At 45.9% G+C, this 20,836-nt stretch overlaps 2 protein-coding genes and 1 non-coding gene across 13 annotated transcripts in view; 2 read left to right on the top strand and 1 right to left on the bottom strand.

Annotated features, from left to right (window-relative positions):
* STAG3 (STAG3 cohesin complex component) overlaps window positions 1-13,551 on the bottom strand; it is a 27,677-nt gene extending 14,126 nt beyond the window's left edge. For 2 of the 10 annotated variants that reach the window (XM_072837184.1, XM_072837190.1), the window contains exons 1-11: window positions 13,328-13,548; window positions 12,551-12,712; window positions 11,460-11,562; window positions 10,769-10,885; window positions 6,694-6,790; window positions 5,789-5,865; window positions 5,290-5,494; window positions 4,588-4,739; window positions 1,697-1,770; window positions 775-898; window positions 192-290 (exon numbers count right to left, since the gene is read on the bottom strand). In XM_072837184.1, coding sequence (XP_072693285.1) covers window positions 192-290; window positions 775-898; window positions 1,697-1,770; window positions 4,588-4,739; window positions 5,290-5,494; window positions 5,789-5,865; window positions 6,694-6,790; window positions 10,769-10,885; window positions 11,460-11,562; window positions 12,551-12,702 — 1,200 coding nt within the window. In that variant the 5' untranslated portion in view covers window positions 12,703-12,712; window positions 13,328-13,548. Of the gene's footprint in view, window positions 1-191; window positions 291-774; window positions 899-1,696; window positions 1,771-4,587; window positions 4,740-5,289; window positions 5,495-5,788; window positions 5,866-6,693; window positions 6,791-10,768; window positions 10,886-11,459; window positions 11,563-12,550; window positions 12,713-13,327 lie in introns of all 10 variants that reach the window. The other 8 variants (XR_012035882.1, XM_072837185.1, XM_072837186.1 and 5 more) reach the window with 8 other exon arrangements.
* LOC140639220 (U6 spliceosomal RNA) lies at window positions 8,002-8,105 on the top strand. Its single transcript, XR_012036012.1, has one exon. It is a non-coding gene; the product is annotated as a U6 spliceosomal RNA (small nuclear RNA).
* GPC2 (glypican 2) lies at window positions 13,038-20,836 on the top strand. Of its 2 annotated transcripts, XM_072837194.1 has the most exons (11): window positions 13,038-13,145; window positions 14,037-14,362; window positions 15,030-15,188; window positions 15,533-15,855; window positions 16,719-16,799; window positions 17,782-17,944; window positions 18,162-18,292; window positions 18,517-18,720; window positions 18,815-18,954; window positions 19,041-19,216; window positions 19,941-20,836. In XM_072837194.1, exons 2-11 carry the CDS (start codon window positions 14,197-14,199, stop codon window positions 20,189-20,191), a joined length of 1,794 nt encoding a protein of 597 aa, XP_072693295.1. In that variant the 5' UTR covers window positions 13,038-13,145; window positions 14,037-14,196; the 3' UTR covers window positions 20,192-20,836. The 2 variants fall into 2 exon arrangements, with proteins under 2 accessions (XP_072693295.1, XP_072693294.1); XM_072837193.1 differs by lacking the exon at window positions 13,038-13,145 and having other exon boundaries at window positions 13,610-14,362.

The raw sequence follows: 20,836 nt of genomic DNA, 5'->3' as shown, positions 1-20,836 counted from the left end.
TTCATCATACTCATGCCCAAACATCATACTCATAGAATTTGAGAGATTCCTTAAAAAAAAAAAAAAAAAAGGCATAGAAGCAGATGCTGGGATAGCTACACATACATAAGAGCAACAGGAATGGAAAGATAAGGTGGGGAAACAGGAACCACCAGAAAGAGTCAAGCATAGTAGTATGGCCCCAATTTCACCTTGAAGCGGCTGGTAAAGAGCTCCAGGCGGGCAGTCAAATCCTGGCTGCTGTACAGCCCTTTTAGAGCCTTCAGGCACTTCAGACGGACTTCTCGGTGCTATTGAGGAAAATGGAAGCATAACTGACTACTCCTCTACCCAACCCCCACTGGGCCTCCATACCCCTTACACAGATTACTCTTTCTGGGCCTTGGTGCCTCCATGCTGAGGACTTTGGGAGGACTCAGACAACAAACAAAAAGGTTAAGCAGAATTGAGCAATCATCATGAAAAGGCTGGTTTGGCTCCAACCCTAGTACCCATCTTACTATCCATTTCTTGTTCTTCCTAGCTTTCTTGCTTTTTCCTAGGGAATGTCTTTCTCTACTCTGGTTTTGAGGTGTTCCATCTCTTGGATGTACCTCTCTTCTGGTTTATCCTACCCTTCCCAATACCAGGGAGTTTTGTGGTTCACTGGGTTCCTTGATGGGCTGATCACTGGTGAAGCTTCCAAGTGGCAGGACCAGGAAAAGCTGCAGTGTCTTAGGGCAGAAAAGAGGGTGAGGGCAACAGGAAAAAAAAAGGACTGACTTCAACACTCACCTTATCATGCAGGGTCCAGCCAATATATTTCAAATAGCTGTCAGTGAGGAAAGATGTGCTGTAGCTTTGCATCCAAGACCCAATCTCCTCGATGCAGATAGCACGGATCTCAGGAAGGACATCCCTAGGCACAGACAGGTAAATGGACCCCTATTACCTTCTCTCCAAACTCACTTTCCATCCTCCCACATATCTTCCTGCCATAGAAGAAACGATTTTCTTCACTAAATACCATGCTTCATGCCTTCCATTTCCTCTTCCCAATGTAAATACATAAAACATAAACCTTTTCTTTCTGTAATACTTCAGAAAATAATTGAGCTTATCCTCCCTGCCCCCTTTAAAACTGATTTTGGAAGTTAATCTAACCATTGGCTAAACTTTCACTTGAAGAGAAGATTAAATCAGCTGAAGAGTTCTTGGAAAGGCAGAGGTTGAAATCTTGTTAAGACTGAGGAAAAAAATATGGACACTATTTTTAACTTAATTCCACCAGTTCTTTTAAACAGTGTAGACCTCCCCTGCCTTTAGCACAGTGACACAGCAGGCTGGGTTAGGAAAAGGCCTGCGAAGTTGCACACCCTCAGAAAAGCCCTGCTGTTTGGCTCTTTGCTCTTGTCCTCTCAGGTCTCCAGTCCCGGGAAGATGAGGAAGGGAAGGTCCTCCGCAAAGCTGGTGCAAAATAATATTGACAATGCCTTATTCTGTTATTTTCTCTCTCAAAAGAGCTTACAAGAGTCTTTGTAGTTGGGGATGAACTAAACTTCACGAATTCAAAACATCTGTTGTTACAGTTTTTGCTCCAGCTGCATTAGCGCTAGAACTAACCAAATAACCAGGGTCAGGGTGGGGGCCTTGCTACTTTTTACAGATTCTATAACCAAGGACCAGCTACTTCAACAAGGGGAGCCCATTCACTCACCTGTACCGGTGCACAAAGACACCCCTGAAGAGGGCATTCATCATCCCCTCAATCTCCTCTTGATGCTCCTGGAGCTGGAGGACAGGGAAGAACAGGTCAATCTTTCTCATGTTCCAATGGCCTAAGGCCATAAAAATAAAGTATGACTCCCATCTACTTCCTATTTATTACAGGACACAGTCTGAACCCCTGAAAACCTTCTAATTCTAGAAGAAGCTATAGAGTCAACTAATGCGTCAGAGGTTTCTTTGTATTTGGAAAAAATAATATCTCCCCTCTGGATCTGGTTATTCTGGCTATCTTTGACTATCCAGAGATACTAGCTGGCAGTTATATACATTTTTGACTAACAACTGAGAAAATGAATTTTTAATAAATGCAGTTTAACAGAAAAAGTAGAACTAATAAAAAACAAAAAAATAAGAGATTAGACCAATGGTACTCAACTGGGAGCCCCTCAGGGAACGAACATTTAGCAACTTCTGAAAACATTTTTGGTGGTTAAGACTGGGAGGGGGTACTACTGCCATTTAGTGGATAGAGGCCAGGGATGCTGTTAAATATCCTGCAAAGGCAGGACAGCCCCCATGTCAATAGTGCCATTGTTGGGAACCCTGGATTAGATGAATGATAGATATCAAGGAAGCAGAATTATAAAGAGAATGACAAGAACAACAAGGAAGCGGGGTTAGAACATTCTTTAAGACAATTGACGCTACCTCTTCAATAAATCAACATACTAGGGGAAAATGGGGGAGGCAGAGGTTCTACACAAGATTATGACAGACGTAAGAAATATAATAAATAAGGTGCATAATCCTTAATTTAAATCCTGGATGGAATTAATCAACTATAAAAGGCATTTTTCGGACATATCAGGAAATTTAAATATGAACTGGATTGGAAAATATTAAGAAATAATTATTAATATTTTTGAATGTGAAAATGGCATTGGGCTAATGTGGAGATCATTTTTTGGGGGGGATCATTTTTTAGATGAATTTTTTTTGTATCTGGTAAAGTACGTGTTTTAAGTTTTAGGTGGAAATACCAATGTCCATAATTTAATATAAAATCTCAAACTGGATGAGGCAATATAGTGAAATATTAGTTGTTAAATCTAAATAATTTGTATACAGTGTTCACTCTACCAGTGTCTCTACTTCTCACAACATTTAGAAAATTTCATATTGAAAAGGAAGGGGCACTTAGATGGCTCAATTGGTTAATCGGCTAGCTCTTGATTTACTCAGATCAAGATCTCAGGATCCTGGGATAGAGTCCTGTGTTGGGCTCTGTGCTCAGCAAGGAGTCTGCTGGAGGATTCTCCCTCTCTCTCCTCCTGCCCCCTCCTTCTGCCCTTCCCTGCCACTCACACATGCATGCTCTCTCAAATAAATGTTTTTTAAAATGAAGGAAAAAAGGGATGGAGAAAAGGAGAAAAGTATGCCATTACTACCAAATTCTACAGAAGTTTGGATAAAGGAGATTGAGAAAAGACCACTGACCATATGGATTAGGAAGTCACTGGTTTGGAGAGAATAATTTCAAAGAAAAATGGGGATATAGAAGCTAGGTAGCAAAAAAAGAATTCAGTTGGATATTAAGAAATACTAAGAGGAAGGACAGAGATGGAGTAGTTCACAGAGAAGAAGAGTAAAAGGAAGATCAAAGATCTACACACATTTATAAGAAAACAGTAGGGAGGAAGAGATTAAAAGCCAAAAAACAGGGATGCCTGGGTGGCTCAGTGGTTGAGTGCCTCCCTTTGGCCCAGGGCCAAGGGATCCTGGAGTTCCGGGATCGAGTCCCACATCAGGCTCCCTGCATGGAGCCTGCTTCTCTCTCTGCCTGTGTCTCATGTCTCTGCCTCTCTGTGTCTCTCATGAATAAATAAAATCTTAAAAAATAAAATAAAATAAATTAAAAGCCAAAAGACAAATAATAACTGAAGAACCTAGACAAGTCAAAAGAGATTCATGTGGTAGACACCATTTAAGACCTAACATATATAAGGTTTAAGATCATACTGACATTGAAAACAATGAGAGTTAAGAAAGGCTTATTTTGGAAGAGACCTTGGTGAGGGATGGGAAAACAGTGCAGTTAAGACATGGGGAGTCCTGCCAACCTCATGCTGGGGGAGTCTCAGACAGTATAGGAGGGTAGGGGGAAAATCAGGGTCGCATGACATACATAACTGTTTGAAGGTTTAATCAGTGTAAAAGATTTTGTTAGAGCTTACATCCTCCAGTGGTCTTTAAGTTTGAAAGGATAAAGCAAGTACCTACAATGTGCCAGACTAGGCAATTCACTCACCATCTCATTTAATCTTCATAAAAAGGTAGAATTATTCCCTTTTTACAGAAAAGGAAATGGAAGCTTAGAGGTTACATAAGGCCACGGAACTAGTAGGTAATTGGAACAGAATTGAAACCCAGGAATGAGTGAAAGGCCTATTGCTTTCCAGTCCTTGAACAGTTGGCCTCCCTTGTCAGTGGCTGGCCATTAGTACTCCTGTGATGACCTGCAGACTGTATACTTGACCAGAAAATAAAAAGTTAACTCCTTGCACAAGATGCAAGCACAACACTTAAACACATTTTTGATAATGAACATAGACATGGAGACTAAGCAAAAGTGGAATTATGAGGAACTCTAAAGTTTATTCTAAATTAGAAATAATTCAATGAGCATACATTCCAGAAACAAGCGTCAGTGACATCTAACATTATGGCTCTATTAAGACCATCAGACCCCACTTTTCATGACCTGAAAACGTTGCATAGGGGCCTGTGTCTTAGCAAAGAGAAGTCCTCAGGCCCTCAAGGCAGCAGCAACTGGATGGCAACTGGGAGAGAGGGAGAGAAGAGGCAGGAAACATTTCTTACTTCTTTGCGCTTCTCCAACAGGCTCTCTAGCCTCTCAGGTGCTCTCTGTCCTGGCCCCTTATTTCGTTCAGCCTCATACTGTCGCTGATTATTGTCTTTGTGCAGACTCAGCTGGAGGGCAACTCTTACCAGGGAGGTCATCAGCTTCATGGCTTTGAGCCAGAAAAAATAAGAAATGGGAATTATTACTTAGGTTGGAAGAGGGAGGATAGGTTCAAAAAGAAAGAAAAAAACCTTCTTGTGGTTCCAGTGGGAAGAGGAGGAAGAAGCAGGGAATGAGGCAGTTGGGGAAAACATACTATGACTGCTACCACCACTGCCACCAAAAACAGAAAAGGAAGGAAAAGAAAAAGAAAAGAGCAGTAAAAAATGAAAAGCTAGAGCAGAGTAACCCTAAAATCCGAAGACCTACTGTCCTGAACGGACATTTTTTCTCCCTCTTTTGGGCTTCATTTAATCCTCAGCATATTCCCAGATGAGCTATGGGAAACAAGTTAAAGCTGTTAATTGTCATTGTAACCCACTTTCTTTTTTTTTAAATACCATACTACTAGTGAGAAACTTGATTGCAAGTTCAAGGTAAGAGAAACCTGGCCTTGAAGTAAAGGGCTAAGACAGAGGGAAAAAAAAAAAAAAAAGATTGGGACCAAAGAACAGAGGAAATCCCCCAGAGAACACTTAGAGACTCAAATGAGTGCTCACCCGCTAGGGTGCTGGTGTGACGGAAGGCCCGGACCTGGGAGTCCGAGAGGCCAGTGAGCAGGGAGATGAGGTTGTCCATGGGGAAGCCATCATAGAGAAGGCTATACTGGCACTGATAGACCAAGGTCTTCACAAACTCACAGAAGCTTCCCTGGAACTTCTTCCAGGATGGACCTGGTGCTGTCAGGGGATAGTCTCCTGAGTCCTACAGAAGGGTTTATGAAAAAGATGAGAAAAGTGTTACCACGTCTATGAAGCTGTAGGGACTCTGTATGTCAAAACCCAATAGTACAGTAAAGATGTATCTTTGCTATACCTCATTCCCTGCTGTATTCAACTCTAGAAGCATATTGAGATAACACCTACAGGTCCCTTTTTCCCACAAGAAACTTAACTCCTTCCAAAAGCTATCCTATTTCCCAGAATCAGAAAAAGGGGGATAATGGGCCTTGTATTTTGAAATAAGAGTGGCAAGAGGATCCTGATTGTCTTCCTCCACCTCATTAAATTGTTCTGTTAGGTGCCGGATGATCTCTGAATTGGACATCTTCTTGAACATCTCAGGTGTCACAATGCCTGAGGAATGGAGGAGATGAGATACTTAAGAGAAAGATAACAAGACACTGACCATTTACACATATACCTGAAGATGAGCTAGGGGAATATACTGAAAAGAGCGTAGGTGGGGAATCAGAAGACCTGAATCCTAGTCCTAAATCTGCTATAATCTGTGTATCTATTATAAAGCAACCTCTCTAGAGAACCCAAAGGAATCAAGAAATGGAAAGCAATAGAAAACAATGGTTAAAAAAACCCAAATGGGCATCTGGTTGGCTCAGTCGGTAAAGCACATGACTCTTGATCTTAAGCTAGTGAGTTCAAGCCCCACACTGAGCACGGAGCCTACTTAAAAAAAATTCCAACAAAAAATAAAGCAATAAAACTACACCAGTTCTGGATTCCTGTAATACTGCTTGCCTAGGATTATCTTGCCCCAATAAATTAGGTCATGACCTCTGAGGATGTGGAGGGCCCACAGCTTCAGTGGAAAAATATGGAAGGAAGTGGCTGAGAAATAAGGATAAATGATTATTTCATCTAGAGAAAGAAAGACTAAAAGGTGTCTAATAGTCTACTTTCAAATTTGTGAATATCATCTTCATCACATTAGTGTGATTAGTTATTTTTCCCCAAAGGGTCTTAGCTCCAAATCAACATAGTTCCCTTACTAATCACTTCCCTATTTACCAATCTACAATGTATTCAAATCAGTGAAACTTTTCTCATGCTTTACCTTCTCTCTTTATTTAGGAAATACTTAGTCCCACTCATTTAAATGTAGCAAAAGTTTCATGACATAGGTACAGAGAGTTAAGGATTACAAAGGGATAGGAGTTTCCTCACCTTTACACCCACAAGATCGGATGAAAAAGTTAATAAGCTCCAGAAATCCTGCATCCTGGTCTTGCTTGTAGCTATCCAGCCACTCATCCACCAAAGACTAGGAAAATAAGATGGATGATTTCTGTTTCTGGCAATACGACAGACAGGAAATCCTATATGATTGTCCCAACTGAAACAGCAAAACTTCTGATTAAAATATTAAAAACATCTTTTAAAATGTATTGCTGAACCAGAATGAAAATGTAGAACTCCATGTAGACCAAAAATGAAGTGAAGGTATCAATCCTGGGAGATAAGAAAGCCGATTTTTGCCCTAAGAGTTCTATTAAACACTGGGAATCCTGACTCTCTGTCCCGATGGCTGCATGGAATGTAGAGCATAGGATATAGAGCCTCTGGGTTTTCCAAGAAGAGAGATCTAAAAGGAGGCTTCTGCAATAAAGCTAGGTACTGCAAAAAGTCACATCATGAAAGCAGGAATGAGAAATGAACCTATAGTCAAGCCAGAAGGCAACAAGCAACAAAACCAGCTTGTTAGGACTAGTGTGGGGGTGGAGGGGAACAAAAGAATTCTCCCTTGAGAATTCATAACCATAAGTCAGGTCTCAGGTCCTGGATTTGCAGTCCAGATCTACATGACCTGTACGATCAGAATACTGTCAATCAGAGAATTTAATTCAAAATGAACCTGGAATGTCCCCAATTAACTACCAGAAGCAAGTGCAGATTCCTCTCTTAAAAACCTACCTGTAACCCGGGGCCCAAAGAATTCTAACAGATAGAGCTCCTAGAAAAATGAGCAGTTCCTCGTGAAACTTAGTAAAGAAATAAGGCACTGAAAATAAGAACTGGCAGGAAAAAACAGCGGAATTATATTCAGACTTCAAACATTAAAGTTATTACAGATTATAAATCATGCTATGAATAAAGAGATTGAAGCTTTAAAGTAGAAGCAAAGGACAATCATTTTTGAAAAAGGGCAAAAAGGGATGCCTGGGTGGCTCAGTAGTTGACTGTCTGCCTTTGGCTCAGGGCATGATCTCAGGGTCCTGGGATCAAGTCCTGCATCAGGCTCCCTGCAAGAAGCCTGCTTCTTCCTCCGCTTATGTCTCTCTCTCTCTGTGTGTCTCTCATGAATAAAGAAAATCTTTAAAAAGAAAAAGAGAAAGAAAGAAAGATCTATAGAAGTGAAAAATACAATAAAATTCAAACTTCAACAAATGGATTAAAAGCAAATTGGACACAGCAAAACAAAAGATGAATGAACTGGAAGATTAAATGAAAGAAATTATCCAAAATTCAGCCTGGGTGCTCACTTCGGAGCACATATACTAAAATTGGAACGATACAGAAAATTAGTATGGCCCTTGCACAAGGATGACTCCCAAAATTCAGCCTGGAGACACTAACTGAAATACTGATAGAGCTACTAAGAGACAAGGAGAATAGAGGGAGAAGTTCTAATTGATGTCTAATTGAATTGCCGAAGTAGATAATGGAATGATAAAGGGACAGTATCTGAAGAGAATTTTCCACAGTTGTTGAAAGATATCTTCAGAACCTAGAAGCCAAAAGATTTCAAATATGACACATAAAAAGGAAATTTACATCTTTAAGCACTCTGTAAAACATCAGAACACAAAAAAATAACTCTCAAAAACAGTTAAGGCAAAAAGAGATCACTTAAAAAGTATTTACATGTCATGGCACTTACAAACAAAGCCATTTACAAATTAGATCTGACAAATAGGGGTGCCTGGGTGGCTCAGCAGTTAAGCATCTGCCTTCAGCTCAGGGTGTGATCCTGGAGTCCCAGGATGGAGTCCCACATTGGGCTCCCTGCATGGAGCCTGCTTCTCCCTCTGCCTATGTCTCTGCCTCTCTCTCTGTGTCTCTCTCATGAATAATAAATACAATCTTAAAAAAAAAAAAAAAAAAGATCTGCACAAATACATCAGAGCCCCTAGCCATATATGGGTCTTAAAACTAAACCAAATAAAAATTTAAGAATCCAGTTCCTCAGTCACATCAGTCACACTTGTAAGTACTCAAGAGCCACATGTGGCTAGTGGATACTATATTAATGATGATACATAACATTTCCATCATTACAACATGTTGTACTAGACAGCGCTAACTTAGATGGCAGCTGGCCTTCAGCAGCAACAAATGAAGTCAGAAGGCAGTGGAATAATCTTTTCAATGTGAAAAGACAGAAAATTTTCATCTTAGGATTCTATACCCAGCAAATAACCTTTCAAGAACAGGAATAAAAGACATTTCATACAAGAAAAAAAAAAGAGTTTGCTAGTAAACTACCTAAAGGAAAATTTAAAGGATAAACTTGAACAGCAAGAGAGTGAATTTGTATTAAAGATGTGAGAAACAATGATAAGCAAAATGATAAAAATGTAAATACAAATACTGTATAAACAGTAATGTCTAATTTGTTGGAAAAAGGAAAATAGACATAAATAAAACACTACAAGACAGCGTGAAAACTTGCAGGGGCAATTAGAATTAAAGTGTGCTTAGGTCCTTATAGAAGACAAAAACCAAAAGCAAGCAAAGAAAGAAGAAACAGAAAAGGTAAAATAAAGCAAAAGTACATAAAATGATAGAAATAAATTCATATGTACCAATAGTGACAATACATGTAAATCAATCAAACTCTCTTGTTAAAAGAGAGATTAACAAAACGGATAAAAGAACAGAATTTAGATATATGCTATATGCAGAAGACAGACTCCAAACATACATAGAAAGACTGGAGACAAAAAGGTAAAAAGAAGAGTGCCTGGCTGGCTCAGTCAGTAAAGCATGTGACTCTTAATCTCAGGGTTGTGAATTTGAGCCCCAATCTCAGGGTTGTGAATTTGAGCCCTTAAATATAAAGTCTTAGGGAAAAAAGTATAGAAAAAGATATTAAGCAAATACTAATAAAAATAAGCTAATGTGGATTATATTTATAAAAAACAATTTTTGTCTTAAAATATAAAAAGTGACAATACATAACAAAGGTTCAATTTACTAGGCAACAAACACTCAAAATATTTAAGACAAAGATAGATGTGAATACAAAAGTAGTAACTAAAAAGATCATCTTTGTGGATTTTAATACATCTCTCTGTAATTGACATACCAGACCAACACCAAACAAAAACCTGAAAACCTAGTAGAAATATCAAAGAAGTATCATTTCACTGTGAAATAGCTTTGGAAATGAAGTAAATGCAAAATCATAAAGCTAGTCTCCATAAGTTTCAAAGACATTTTCTGACTACAATGCAATAAAGTTAGAAATCAATAATGAAAAAACATATATAGAAAATTCCTTATGTATGAAAACATAGACTGTTCCAGAAACTATAAAAATCTACAGTACACAATATGACTAAATCTCAAACAATCAAAATAAGTCACAGAAGACTACACAAAAATGGTTCATTTATTTAAAGAACTCATTCACTGGTGACAAAAAATATAATGAAAGACAGTGGAATGATTAACAGAAAATTAACTCTAGAAGTTATTTCTGGGTGGTGAGGGGACTGTGTGGGCCAGATGGAGAAAAGATATACTATGACACTATTAATGTTTCATTTCTTGAGCTGAGATTAGCGATCCGAGTGATCAAATTTTCTTTAAAACTATATATGAGCTTTCTACACTTTTAGATGGTATCAGAATTACAAAACAATTATGGAAAAAAATTCAGGGAGGGAAAGAAGAATTAGATGTAACTGTTAACGTGGAGCTAAAACATGACAAGAGTGAACAAGCTGCCACCCATATCCATGATTTCTCTCTAGATTATCCAATGCCACTGCTTGCCTCCTGTCTCGATTTCTATCCTGTTCTGTGATACTTTTAGGAAAGAAGCATTCTCTCACACCCAAGGTCTCCCTTATGACATTCCAAGGATTCATTCCATGGTCTTAGCTCTGTCTCCTGATATATGTTATACTCCTTAATTGTCCACATTAGATCAGTTTTGTAAACATTTGCCCTTATCTTTCTACCCTACAAGATGGTAAGATGGTATCAAGAAACAGAGGGCGAGACAATGTTTTACCTGCATGTCACTTTTGGCAGCTTTCACAGCATCAAAGAGATCAATGGCTGGTGGCTCTGAGTCTTTCTGGCCATGACCACATACCATTTGGGACCCCTTCTTTGGATGTTTTGCCACCTAGTAAGAATAAAGGAATATTTTTAGGCAAAGTGATATTAACACTTGCTCTCATAACTGTCACACAAGTAGGCTTAAACCGCCAATTTCACAGCAGAATCTGAGTTACTGAAATCTGAAATAACTAATTCTTACATTGTCAACTTTATTATTGTTCTCCTTTTAAAAATCCCCTCAGGCCCATTCCTGTTCCTCTATATCCCTAATGCTGTTCTTTTATTCTTTTCTCTTCAAAATTTACCTTCTTCATACTTGTGTCCCTTAACACTTTTTTTTTTTTTTTTTTTTTTTTAATTTATGATAGTCACACAGAGAGAGAGAGGCAGAGACATAGGCAGAGGGAGAAGCAGGCTCCATGCACCGGGAGCCCGATGTGGGATTCGATCCCAGGTCTCCAGGATCGTGCCCTGGGCCAAAGGCAGGCGCTAAACCTCTGCGCCACCCAGGGATCCCCCTTAACACTTTTTAATAAAAATTTGTCCTTTCATCAAACTTATCACCTGAGCCTTTTCTAGGTTTTCTTTTGATGCTTCCCAGACCAGGTTCAAAACCAAAACAAAACCAAATGACTCACTGGGGTTGTTTTGAGTGGTCGTTTTGCTGCTCTCTTCTTCACGTTGCGCCTCAGGTGCTCTTCAAAGTCACTGCCTTCATCAGCTGATAAAGAATCACTATCCCTATGAGGGAGTATGGTTCTTTTTAGATACAAAATCCCAGTCCCTCCATATAAAAGGGCAAATGAATCATAATTTCTTTGTAACTATAGCCCCCTTTCCATGGGAAAAATATATTGAGATTTTTCTAAAGAAATTTGTTTACTGTTAACAGAATGGATACAAAATCTTAGAAGAAAACTAACTTGAAAAAAGCAATGAAGATTAAAAATGAAAAACTGAGGTGGGGGAAAGGACAACCCTTTCCGAACATTCTCTCTGAATAAAAAAATATATATATATATATTCGCTTAAGCAGGGAGAGAGAAAAATCAGCATGGCTCAGGAAGTCATTATTCATGCCTAAACTGGAGATTAATATGTGCCTATAGTTAAATTTCGCCTCTTGAAACAAGTTCACAAGTATTATTTAGAGTTAAGTTTATAACATAGATATAATCTGGCCCCCAGTAGTAGCACTGATAGATATGTCAGAGGAAGCCAATTAAAAAATAAGCAGGAGATAAATCAGATCTTGTATGAGGTTATTTTTTTTCCTGGAAAGATAAAAAAATATATATATTACTAAAACCTTCACAAAGTAAGCTCATAGATAAGGACAGACCAATCTGTTTATAAAACTCCCCAAATGAACATGACACACCAACTAACAAGTATATACTACTTGTTAGGAAACAAATAAAGAACCCTTTACTTGTCCTCCTCCACCTCCTGGCTCTGGACAGAGGCTGTACATGTTGAATATACAAATGTATTCAAGAAAGGTCTAAAAGAGCTGGATGGTAGGTTTAGAAAAAGATATATTATTTTTGCTGCCTACAACATACAAGGTAGGAAAAAGAAAAAACAAACAAAAAAAAAACAGCCAGTAGAGCTGGAGAGGATCACTATTCTGAACCAGTAAGCTTCTCTTATATTTCCAGAGTCAAAGGCATACAGAGGGGAAAGCTGCCCGCACTGGAGAAAGTCGCGCAATGCAACAAGTTCTCACCCCTGTGACGCCTGGTCTGAGTCCCTGTCACCATAGGGCACACTGACGGATGAACTGGAGGACGCAGAAAAGCCCCTCTGACCACCTCCTGCTGTTCTCCGCAGCGGGGAGGACACCCTGCTTGGGGAGGAGGAGGACCGCAGCGTAGGCATGCTGGTCTAGCTGCAGGAGAGAGAGGAGAGGGCCTCTAGGCCACCACGTCTCCAGCCTCGGCCACAACCATCCCCTTTCCCTCCAAGGGGACTGCTCTGCCACTCGGGGTTGGGGTGCGGGCGCACAAAAAAATGGCAAGAGTCTTGCCCTAAGGCATCAGGGGTTCAGAGACACCACAGACCCACGGACGCTGGTTGGGAGTCGCTCTCTGCAGACATCCCTCTCTGCAGGCGTCCAAGTGTCGACTGCCAGCTCCTGCCTGCGCGCTACAAATAAAAACCCAAAAGACAAAAAGGACTCCATCTTTCATTTTCAGGCTGGCGCCTGATTCCACATGGAATGGTATGGAAAGCGCTTAACGATCTGGGGCGCGGCCGCCATTAGAACAGGGCTAGAAACGCTGAATGAGTAAAGGCAATCGCATTCTCAGACCCATCCTGCGGTAAGTGGGCTGAGGGGCTTCCTAACCATTCAAAACAGTGGCTATCAGTCTCTTAAGGGCTGGGGCTAAGGGTTCCTGGCCTCTGGGAAGAAAGCCACTGAGGCATGGAAGAGGGCAGTTCCTCTCCTCAGGGCTGGGAGGGCGGGGAGAGGGCCTATTCTTGGGTCCAAGAGGAGTCTCACTGAGCCCAGAAGGGCGACGTCTGGATGGGCAGCGATGAGGAAAGAGCGCTGCTTCGGGTCCTTCGGGGTTGTCCCGTCACCCCACCTCCACGACAGGCGCCAGCGGCTTCTCTTCCGAGGGAAGGGGAGAAGGGGGGGTGGAGGAATCTAGAAAAACGCGGGAAGGCACGAGGCACGTGTGCGCAGGCGCGAGCTCAACGGCTCGTCCCACTGCTGGTAATTGTCGCGAGGCTTGAGCGTGCACAAGCTCGTGTTCGCCACGTTCCAGTCACGCTACTCCAGCAGCCTCGTGCGCGCAGCCTCTTCGGCGGGCCGCCCCGTCACATGGGCTCGGGCGCGGAAACCACCTGCTTTAGCCCTGCTCCACCCCGGTCCCGCCCCCTCTGCCCCCAATTTCTCCCTCCATTGGCCGGGCTTCGTATTAGGGTAGTTGTAGCCCCTTCAGTCTGGTTTCTCAACTGCTATAGGCTGAGTTCCACCAAGGCCCCGCCTTTCGAGTCAGATAGCCACGCCCCCAAGAAAGGCTACGCCCCTCCCCCACCAGCCTCCTTAGTTCCGCGGAGTACCGCCCCCCTGCCGAGCTTCCCCACTACATTGGCTTAATTTCTCCCTCGGCCCCGCCCCTGAGGCCCGCTTTTTACCATCATTGGCGGGGCCTTGCCTCGGACCCCGCCCCCTGTCCGGCTCCCCGCTCCCATTGTCTCCGCAGATGCCGCTTGGTCCAGCTATCGTGCTCGGGATTCAGTTTTCCGAGGTCGCGCTCTTTCTCTGGCCGGCGGAGCGGTGCGTCGGCAGAGAACCGGATTCCCGAGTTCGGGCTGTTCTCTCCTTCTTGGGACACACTTTGCTGAACCAGGTCGGCAGCAGCTATGTCCGCTCTGCGATCTCTTCTGCTTCTGCTGCTGTCTCTGTGTCCCGGTCCTGGTCCTGGACTTGGGAGCGAGGCAAAGGTCACCCGGAGTTGCATTGAGACCCGGCAGGTGCTGGGGGCCCGGGGATATAGCTTAAGCCTACTCCCTCCCGCCCTGATTTCAGGTGAGGAGAAAGAGCAAGACTAGAGAATTGGGGGAGCGGGAGGGGGCGGGGGCGGCTCCTCCCCAGTTCACAATAACTCTCCTCCTTTTCAGAATGACCGTTATCATAATCTTTTCATGCCATAGTCATGAGAGTAGTGTTTCTTCTGAACTTACCAGGATCACGATAACCCTCCTGTTCACATAATAGGTTTCTTACTCCACCCCCACCCTAGGAATCCCTTTTTAGTAATTAGCACCCCCCGCCCCGTGTTTCTTTCTTCATAGCTCAATCTGTCCCCCTCGCTATTTCTAAGAGCCCCTTCAATGATAATACTTTCTTGCTTACCTAGTAACCCCACCCCTCCAATCCCCATTCTTCTCATAGACGCTGTCCTGTGAGTCCTTAGCGGCCTGGAGTGTGCAATATTGGGGAGGGTGACCTGAGGACACTGATCACTAATTTGGCCCATTACTATTTGATCCCATGGCTAATGGCAGTGGACTTGAGATGGGTGAGGGGACAATAAGGAGGGGATAGAGTCAGGTGGGGATGAGGCAGAGACAATAGAAAAGAGACCAGACAGGTAGAAGAGAAAGGGTAGCCCCCCCCCTTACAGACAGAAGAGGGAAGGGATTTCATGAAAGCACTCCCGCCACCCCCATTGCTCTATGTCTCCTCTGTGCAGGTGAACACCTCCGGATCTGCCCCCAGGAGTACACCTGCTGTTCCAGTGAGATAGAGCAGAGGCTGACTTGGGACACTGAGGCCACCTTCCGAGGCCTGGTGGAAGAGAACGGCTCATTCCTGGTTCACACACTGGCCTCCCGGCACAGAAAATTTGATGGTGAGGACTTAGGGTCTCTAAACCTGGTTTGACACCTCACACCTCCTCTCTGCACTCATGACCCCAGTAAACATCCTGTCTCCACCCTCTAATCCATCCCTGTGGCATCCTAACCCTGGCTTAGCCCCCCTTCACTCTCACCCCCAGGCTCTCTCCAGGATCAGTGCCCCCCCCCCCCCGCCCTTCCCTCAGTCTTCCCAGGTCTCTAAGAGTTCCTGAGGCTCTAACTCACTTGTCTTTTTTCCAGTCTTCCCTTCCTGGCTCTTCCTGCCCCTGCCCTTTCAATTTTCCATCCTTCCCTGGCCTCACCCCATCTCACACCCCTTTCTCCACATTTGCCACAGAGATTTTTCGGGAGATGCTCTTGTCATCTGAGCACTCTCTGGCCCTGCTCTTCCATCGCTCCTTCGGCCACCTGTATTCTCAGCACGCCCCCGTATTCAGTGGCCTGTTCTCTCGGCTGCGGGACTACTATGAGAGGTCCGGTGAGGGGTTAGATGACGCTTTGGTGGATTTCTGGGCACAGCTCCTGGAGAGATTGTTCCCCCTGCTGCATCCACAGTACATCTTCTCCCCTGACTACCTGTTTTGCCTCACTCGCCTCGCCTCCTCTGCTGATGACTCTCTGAAGCCTTTTGGGGACATACCCCGCCGCCTCTACCTGCAGGTGAGAGGCCCCAAAGACTGAGCTTCAGCCACCTCTGACCTGGTGACTTCTGAGCTGTGCACCACTCACCCCCAACTCAGTGAACACCCCCATGTCCCAGTCACCCCTGACCTGGTGATCTCCCCCATCCTGCATGACAGCCATCTCTGACCTGATGACCCCTATCTTGAGCCCCAGTCCCCTCCTCCTAACCCAGTGTTCTTTGATCTCCTTTAATTGGGTACCCTTTCACTCTCATTCTGTGCCCTAGTTTCACACAAGTCCCTGACCCACTCACCTGTTCTTGGCCCCAGCCACCTTTCTGCCAACTGCTCCCCAATCCAAATATCTTGATTTCCTCTGGTTCAACTAACCATGAATTAGGCACCTAGTGAGACAGACTTTCATTTATGGTATCTCATTTAATTATCATAATTCTTCAAGGGAGATGGTAGTATCCCTATTCTATGGATAAGAAAGCTGAGCCTCCCAGAAGTTAAGGTCTTATAGCCAGTAAGTGGTAGAGGTGTATCTCTGGTGTATGATGATGGGCAGGGTGTATCTCTGGTGTGAGATACACCTTTGGCTTCCAGTTCATTGCTTATTTGGATACACCGTCCCTCTATCACTCAGCCCTCAGCCCTATAAATCACAATTGCTCTGTTTCTTCCCAAACCCAGTTCCCCTTTATCCTTCTGGACTATAATTCCTTTGAGCCTTTTGAACCTGCTTCCCTGTACCACCTGGCACTCCTAACAATGCTGCCATTAACTCCACAAACCTAATCCCCGCTGCTTATGCCCTTGGTATAGTCTCTTGGCTCCAGTCTTGACTGAACCATGACTGACCCTGTGGTTTCTCTCACCTTCTCTCCTCTATCCCAGATAACCCGGGCCCTGGTGGCCGCCCGGGCCTTTATCCAGGGCCTGGAGACCGGAAGAGATGTGGTCAGCGAAGCACTTAAGGTTAGAAGGGGCCTGAGTGTGGGCAGGGCCCAGGGAGGGAGAGGTAGAAGAGAGGCCCTATGAGGAAGAGTCAAGTGCCAGCTGGAGAGGTCTGAGGCCTTTCCGTGTCAGTCCTGGATACACCAGTAACCAGGATAAAGCAGGAAGGAGGGGCCCTTGAGCCATGACCCATGACCTTGTGCCATTCTGTAACCCTTTTCTGCCCTCTGAGACAACCCCCTTCCCAGCCCTCCCCACCCCTGCCAGCCTCTGGTTGCCTGCTCATCTCCAGAGCAGCCTGAAATTGAAGTACTATTCCCCCACCCCATGTCCCACGGGACTCCTTAATAACTCCGCCTTCCTGGTACTGAAGGCCAGATTCCTGCTTTGGCCTTTATTTATTTATTTTTTTAAGATTTTATTTATTTTTTTGAGAAAGAAAGGGAGAGGCAGGGGGAGGGGCAGAGGGAGAGGGAGAGGCAGGCTCCCTGCAGAGAAGGGAGCCCTACCCAGGGCTCAATCCCAGGACCCTGGGATCATGATCTGAGCCAAAGGCAGAAGCTTAACTAGCTGAGCCACCCAGCTGCCCCTGCCTTGGCCTTTAAATCCCTCTTTTCACCACCCATTTTCTCCCTGACCTCTCAGCCTTACATCCTGCATCCCCAGTCTCCTCTCTTCTCAGCCACAATGGGCTCACTCTTCTCAACCTTTTCTCAGACCTCTCCTCCCACTGCCTCTCTAATTCCATCCCTCCCTCTCCCCCAAAAGATGGTATCTGTAGCCTGGCCCCTAAGAAACTTCCTTATCAGACGTGTGACTGTCTTGAGGTCTTACCTGTTGCCACATGGGGTCACCAACTCTACACAATCACATCCAGCTCTCCACAGAGAGCCTGGGGGCGGGGGAGGGGGGGGGATGTTTGATTTCTCTCTGTCCAGCACCAAGTTTGGCTGAGTGCAGTCACTTTGTTTGCGAATAACACAGTCCTGGTATCTGCCCCCAGGTGCCAATGTCTGAAGGTTGCAAGCGGGCTGTGATGCGTCTGACTGGCTGTCCCCTTTGTCGGGGCGTCCCCTCACTGCCACCCTGCCGGGGCTTCTGCTTCAATGTGGCCAATGGCTGTCTCCGAAACCAGGGACTGGACCCTGACTGGGAGGCCTATTTAGGTGAGGGGATTCAGGAGGGCTTGAGAGGGCTGTTTGTGTTTGGGATGCCTTGGGGTGGACTGTGGAGAGTTGTAAACCTTGTTGAGTTGAGAGACTGTTCTCATGTGAGGTTTCCCTATCCAACACCTTGTTCCTTCTCTCCAAGACCCAGGTTGGGATTTGTGGGAATATGATAGTTTCCTCATGACCCACTTTCTCTTTCTTCCTCTTCTTCAAGATGCTCTCCTGTTACTGGCTGAGAAGCTCCAGGGTTCTTTTTCTTTTGAGCTGGCAGCCCGATCCATTGGGCTGAAGATCTCGGAAGCTTTGATGTATCTGCAGGACAATAGTGTGGCAGTGTCAGCCCAGGTATGGGGGCCATGAGAAGAGTGGGAATGTCAGCCTGAGGAGGGGGGAAGACAGTGTGGGGGTATCAGATGGAATACCAGAGAGATGAGTGGAGGTAAGGGCCTGAAGTGGGGAGACAGATTGGGGTGTCAGGGAGACCGGCATGTTGGGAGTGGGGACACTGTGGCTCTCACCGCCGGATGACTTGGCGGTGGGTGGGGGGGTTCCTCTTCCTTGTGCCTTAGGTGTTTCAACAATGTGGGAACCCCGAACGGATACTGGCCCGGACCCGCCGAGCCCCACCCCCGCAGGAAGAGGTGGGCCGCTTCTGGACCCCGCCGGCTGCTGCGGGGGCAGCGGCGGCGGCTGCACCGGCGGGGGCGGGGGCGGGGGCGGGGGCGGAGGAGGAGAGGCCCACCACCACAGCGAGCACCAGCATGAACCGCCTGGTGAGTGCGTGGCGGGAGGCGGCGGCGGGGGGACCTGGGGGACGGCAAGTGGGGGGCGCGTGCTCCAGCCCAGCCGCGCTCTCTGCTCGCCCAGGTGTGGGAGCTCCGCGAGCGGCTAGGCCGGGCGAGGGGCTTCTGGGCCGGGCTGCCCACGACGGTGTGCGGGGACCCCCGCATGGCGGCGGACATCTCTCAGGAGGCGGCACCCTGCTGGACCGGAGCTGGGCGGGGCCGGTGAGACCGGGCGTCGGCGGGCGGGCCGGGGGCGACTGCGGGTCGGCCGGGCCGGGCGGGAGCCTTCGGGGCTGCTCTGCCCGCAGGTACTTGTCGCCCGTGGTCGGGATCTCCCCGACCGAGCAGCTCGACAACCCAGAGATGGAGAAGGAAGACTCGGGCTCCGACCTCCAGACGCGGAGGCGGCGGCTGCAGCTCCGGGCGGCCACGACCAGGATGAAGGTGGCCGCGCTGGGACGCGACCTGGAACTGGAAGACTGGGGTGAGAGCCCCGGCGCCTCGAGGGCTTCGCCGCTCGCGCCTCTCGGCGGCCCGCCCCGCCCCGCCCCGCCCACTGCCTTCCGAGCCCCTCCCCTCGCATCTCCCCTCGGTTCTTCTCTTTCTCTTCTCCTTTGAAAACTCGCTAACTGAACGCTCACCTCAAAGGCGAGGGGTAGAAGGCCGATGATAGGTCTCCCTCCTTGAGTCCACTCTTACAGAATAGGGGGGAGCCTCTGAGAGCCAACAAAAAAGGCTACGGGTTGTTGGGGAGGGTGACCATCCTGAGGGAAGTGGGAAAGCCCAGTGGGGGGCCATTGGGTTGGCTCCCAAGATAGAGATTACCGGAGAAGCAAGGCACAGAGGGACTTTCATTTTTCTCTCCTACTGTTTGTCCATCTCTGTCTCTCATCGTCTCTCTTTCACCACCCCTCTACCTGTTGCTTCTGTGTGCATCTGTTGCCTTTTTCCATGTATTCTCTCTCCCTATCTTTCTGTTCTGTCTTATTGTCCCTTGTCTTTCATTCCTATATCTGTCTGATTTCTCTCCTTGCCTTCTTGTCACTTTCTCCCTTCTCCCAGCTTCCACCTATATACCTGTGTCTCTCTCTCCCCTCTCTTCTCGTCTGTTTTTAATCTCAAATTGTCTTCCCCCCTGTTTACATCTCTCTCTCTCTGACTCCTACTGCCTCTCTTTCCCAACCCTACTGATCCTCTCCTTCCTGCAGATGAGGACGCCAGCGGTTCTGGAGAGGGACAGCACTATGCAGATGACTGGATGGCTGGGGCAGCAGCTGTGGCACCCCCAGCCCGGCTGCCTCGCCCTCCTCGAAGGGATGTTAGTGGGGGCAGAGGAGGAGGTGTCCTTGTCCGCCACAACCAGGGCAGGAGCAGGACTGGGGGGACATCTGTTGGTTTTCACACCCAACCCATTCTCATTCTCTTCCTCTCAGCCCTGGCCCTGCTTGGACCAAGATAACAGGGGAGGGGTGCCCTAGCATCAGAAGGGTTCATGGTCCATCCCGTCCACCCCCTGCCGCTTGGCTGGATCTGGGGAGGAATCAAAGGGGGATGCAGACAGATAGAGAAAGGGACTTTTTGGGTGAATGGCTGGGGCCCCAAATCCAGATTATCATTGGTGGGTTGGGGGTAGGTGGGTGGGTGGGTGGTGTTCATGATATTTATTTTTTCATTTACGATCTGGGGAGGAGGGGCTGGGGCTATTTATTTAGGAAGGAGGTGTACTTTTCAACCTCAACCTCTATGTTGGGCCATTTGTCAGCCTCAAAAAGGAAAAAGGGAAGAATTTTAGAGTTGCAGTTGGGGATGGGATTTGAAGGAAGTTGGAAGTGGGGAGGGATGGGGCACCTGATCTCAAAGGGATAAAGCTGGGTGCTGATGGGGTGCAGGGCAGGGGACTGGGGTGTATATGAATAGGATGTCAGGATCTGTGGGCTGTTTCTGTGTTTTCTCAGTATCAATTTCTTAAACTAAAATACCAAAAAGAAAAAAAAAAGACTCATCTCATGATCTCTGTCATCCACATCCTTCACAAACTTCCACATTTCATATTTCAGTGTTGGATTCAGTATCTGTTCTACAAATAAACAGCTAATTTATTGGA

Source organism: Canis lupus, chromosome 8, assembly GCF_048164855.1.
Source record: "Canis lupus baileyi chromosome 8, mCanLup2.hap1, whole genome shotgun sequence".
Lineage (NCBI taxonomy): Eukaryota > Metazoa > Chordata > Mammalia > Carnivora > Canidae > Canis > Canis lupus.
This window is presented reverse-complemented; position numbering and strand designations above follow the sequence as displayed.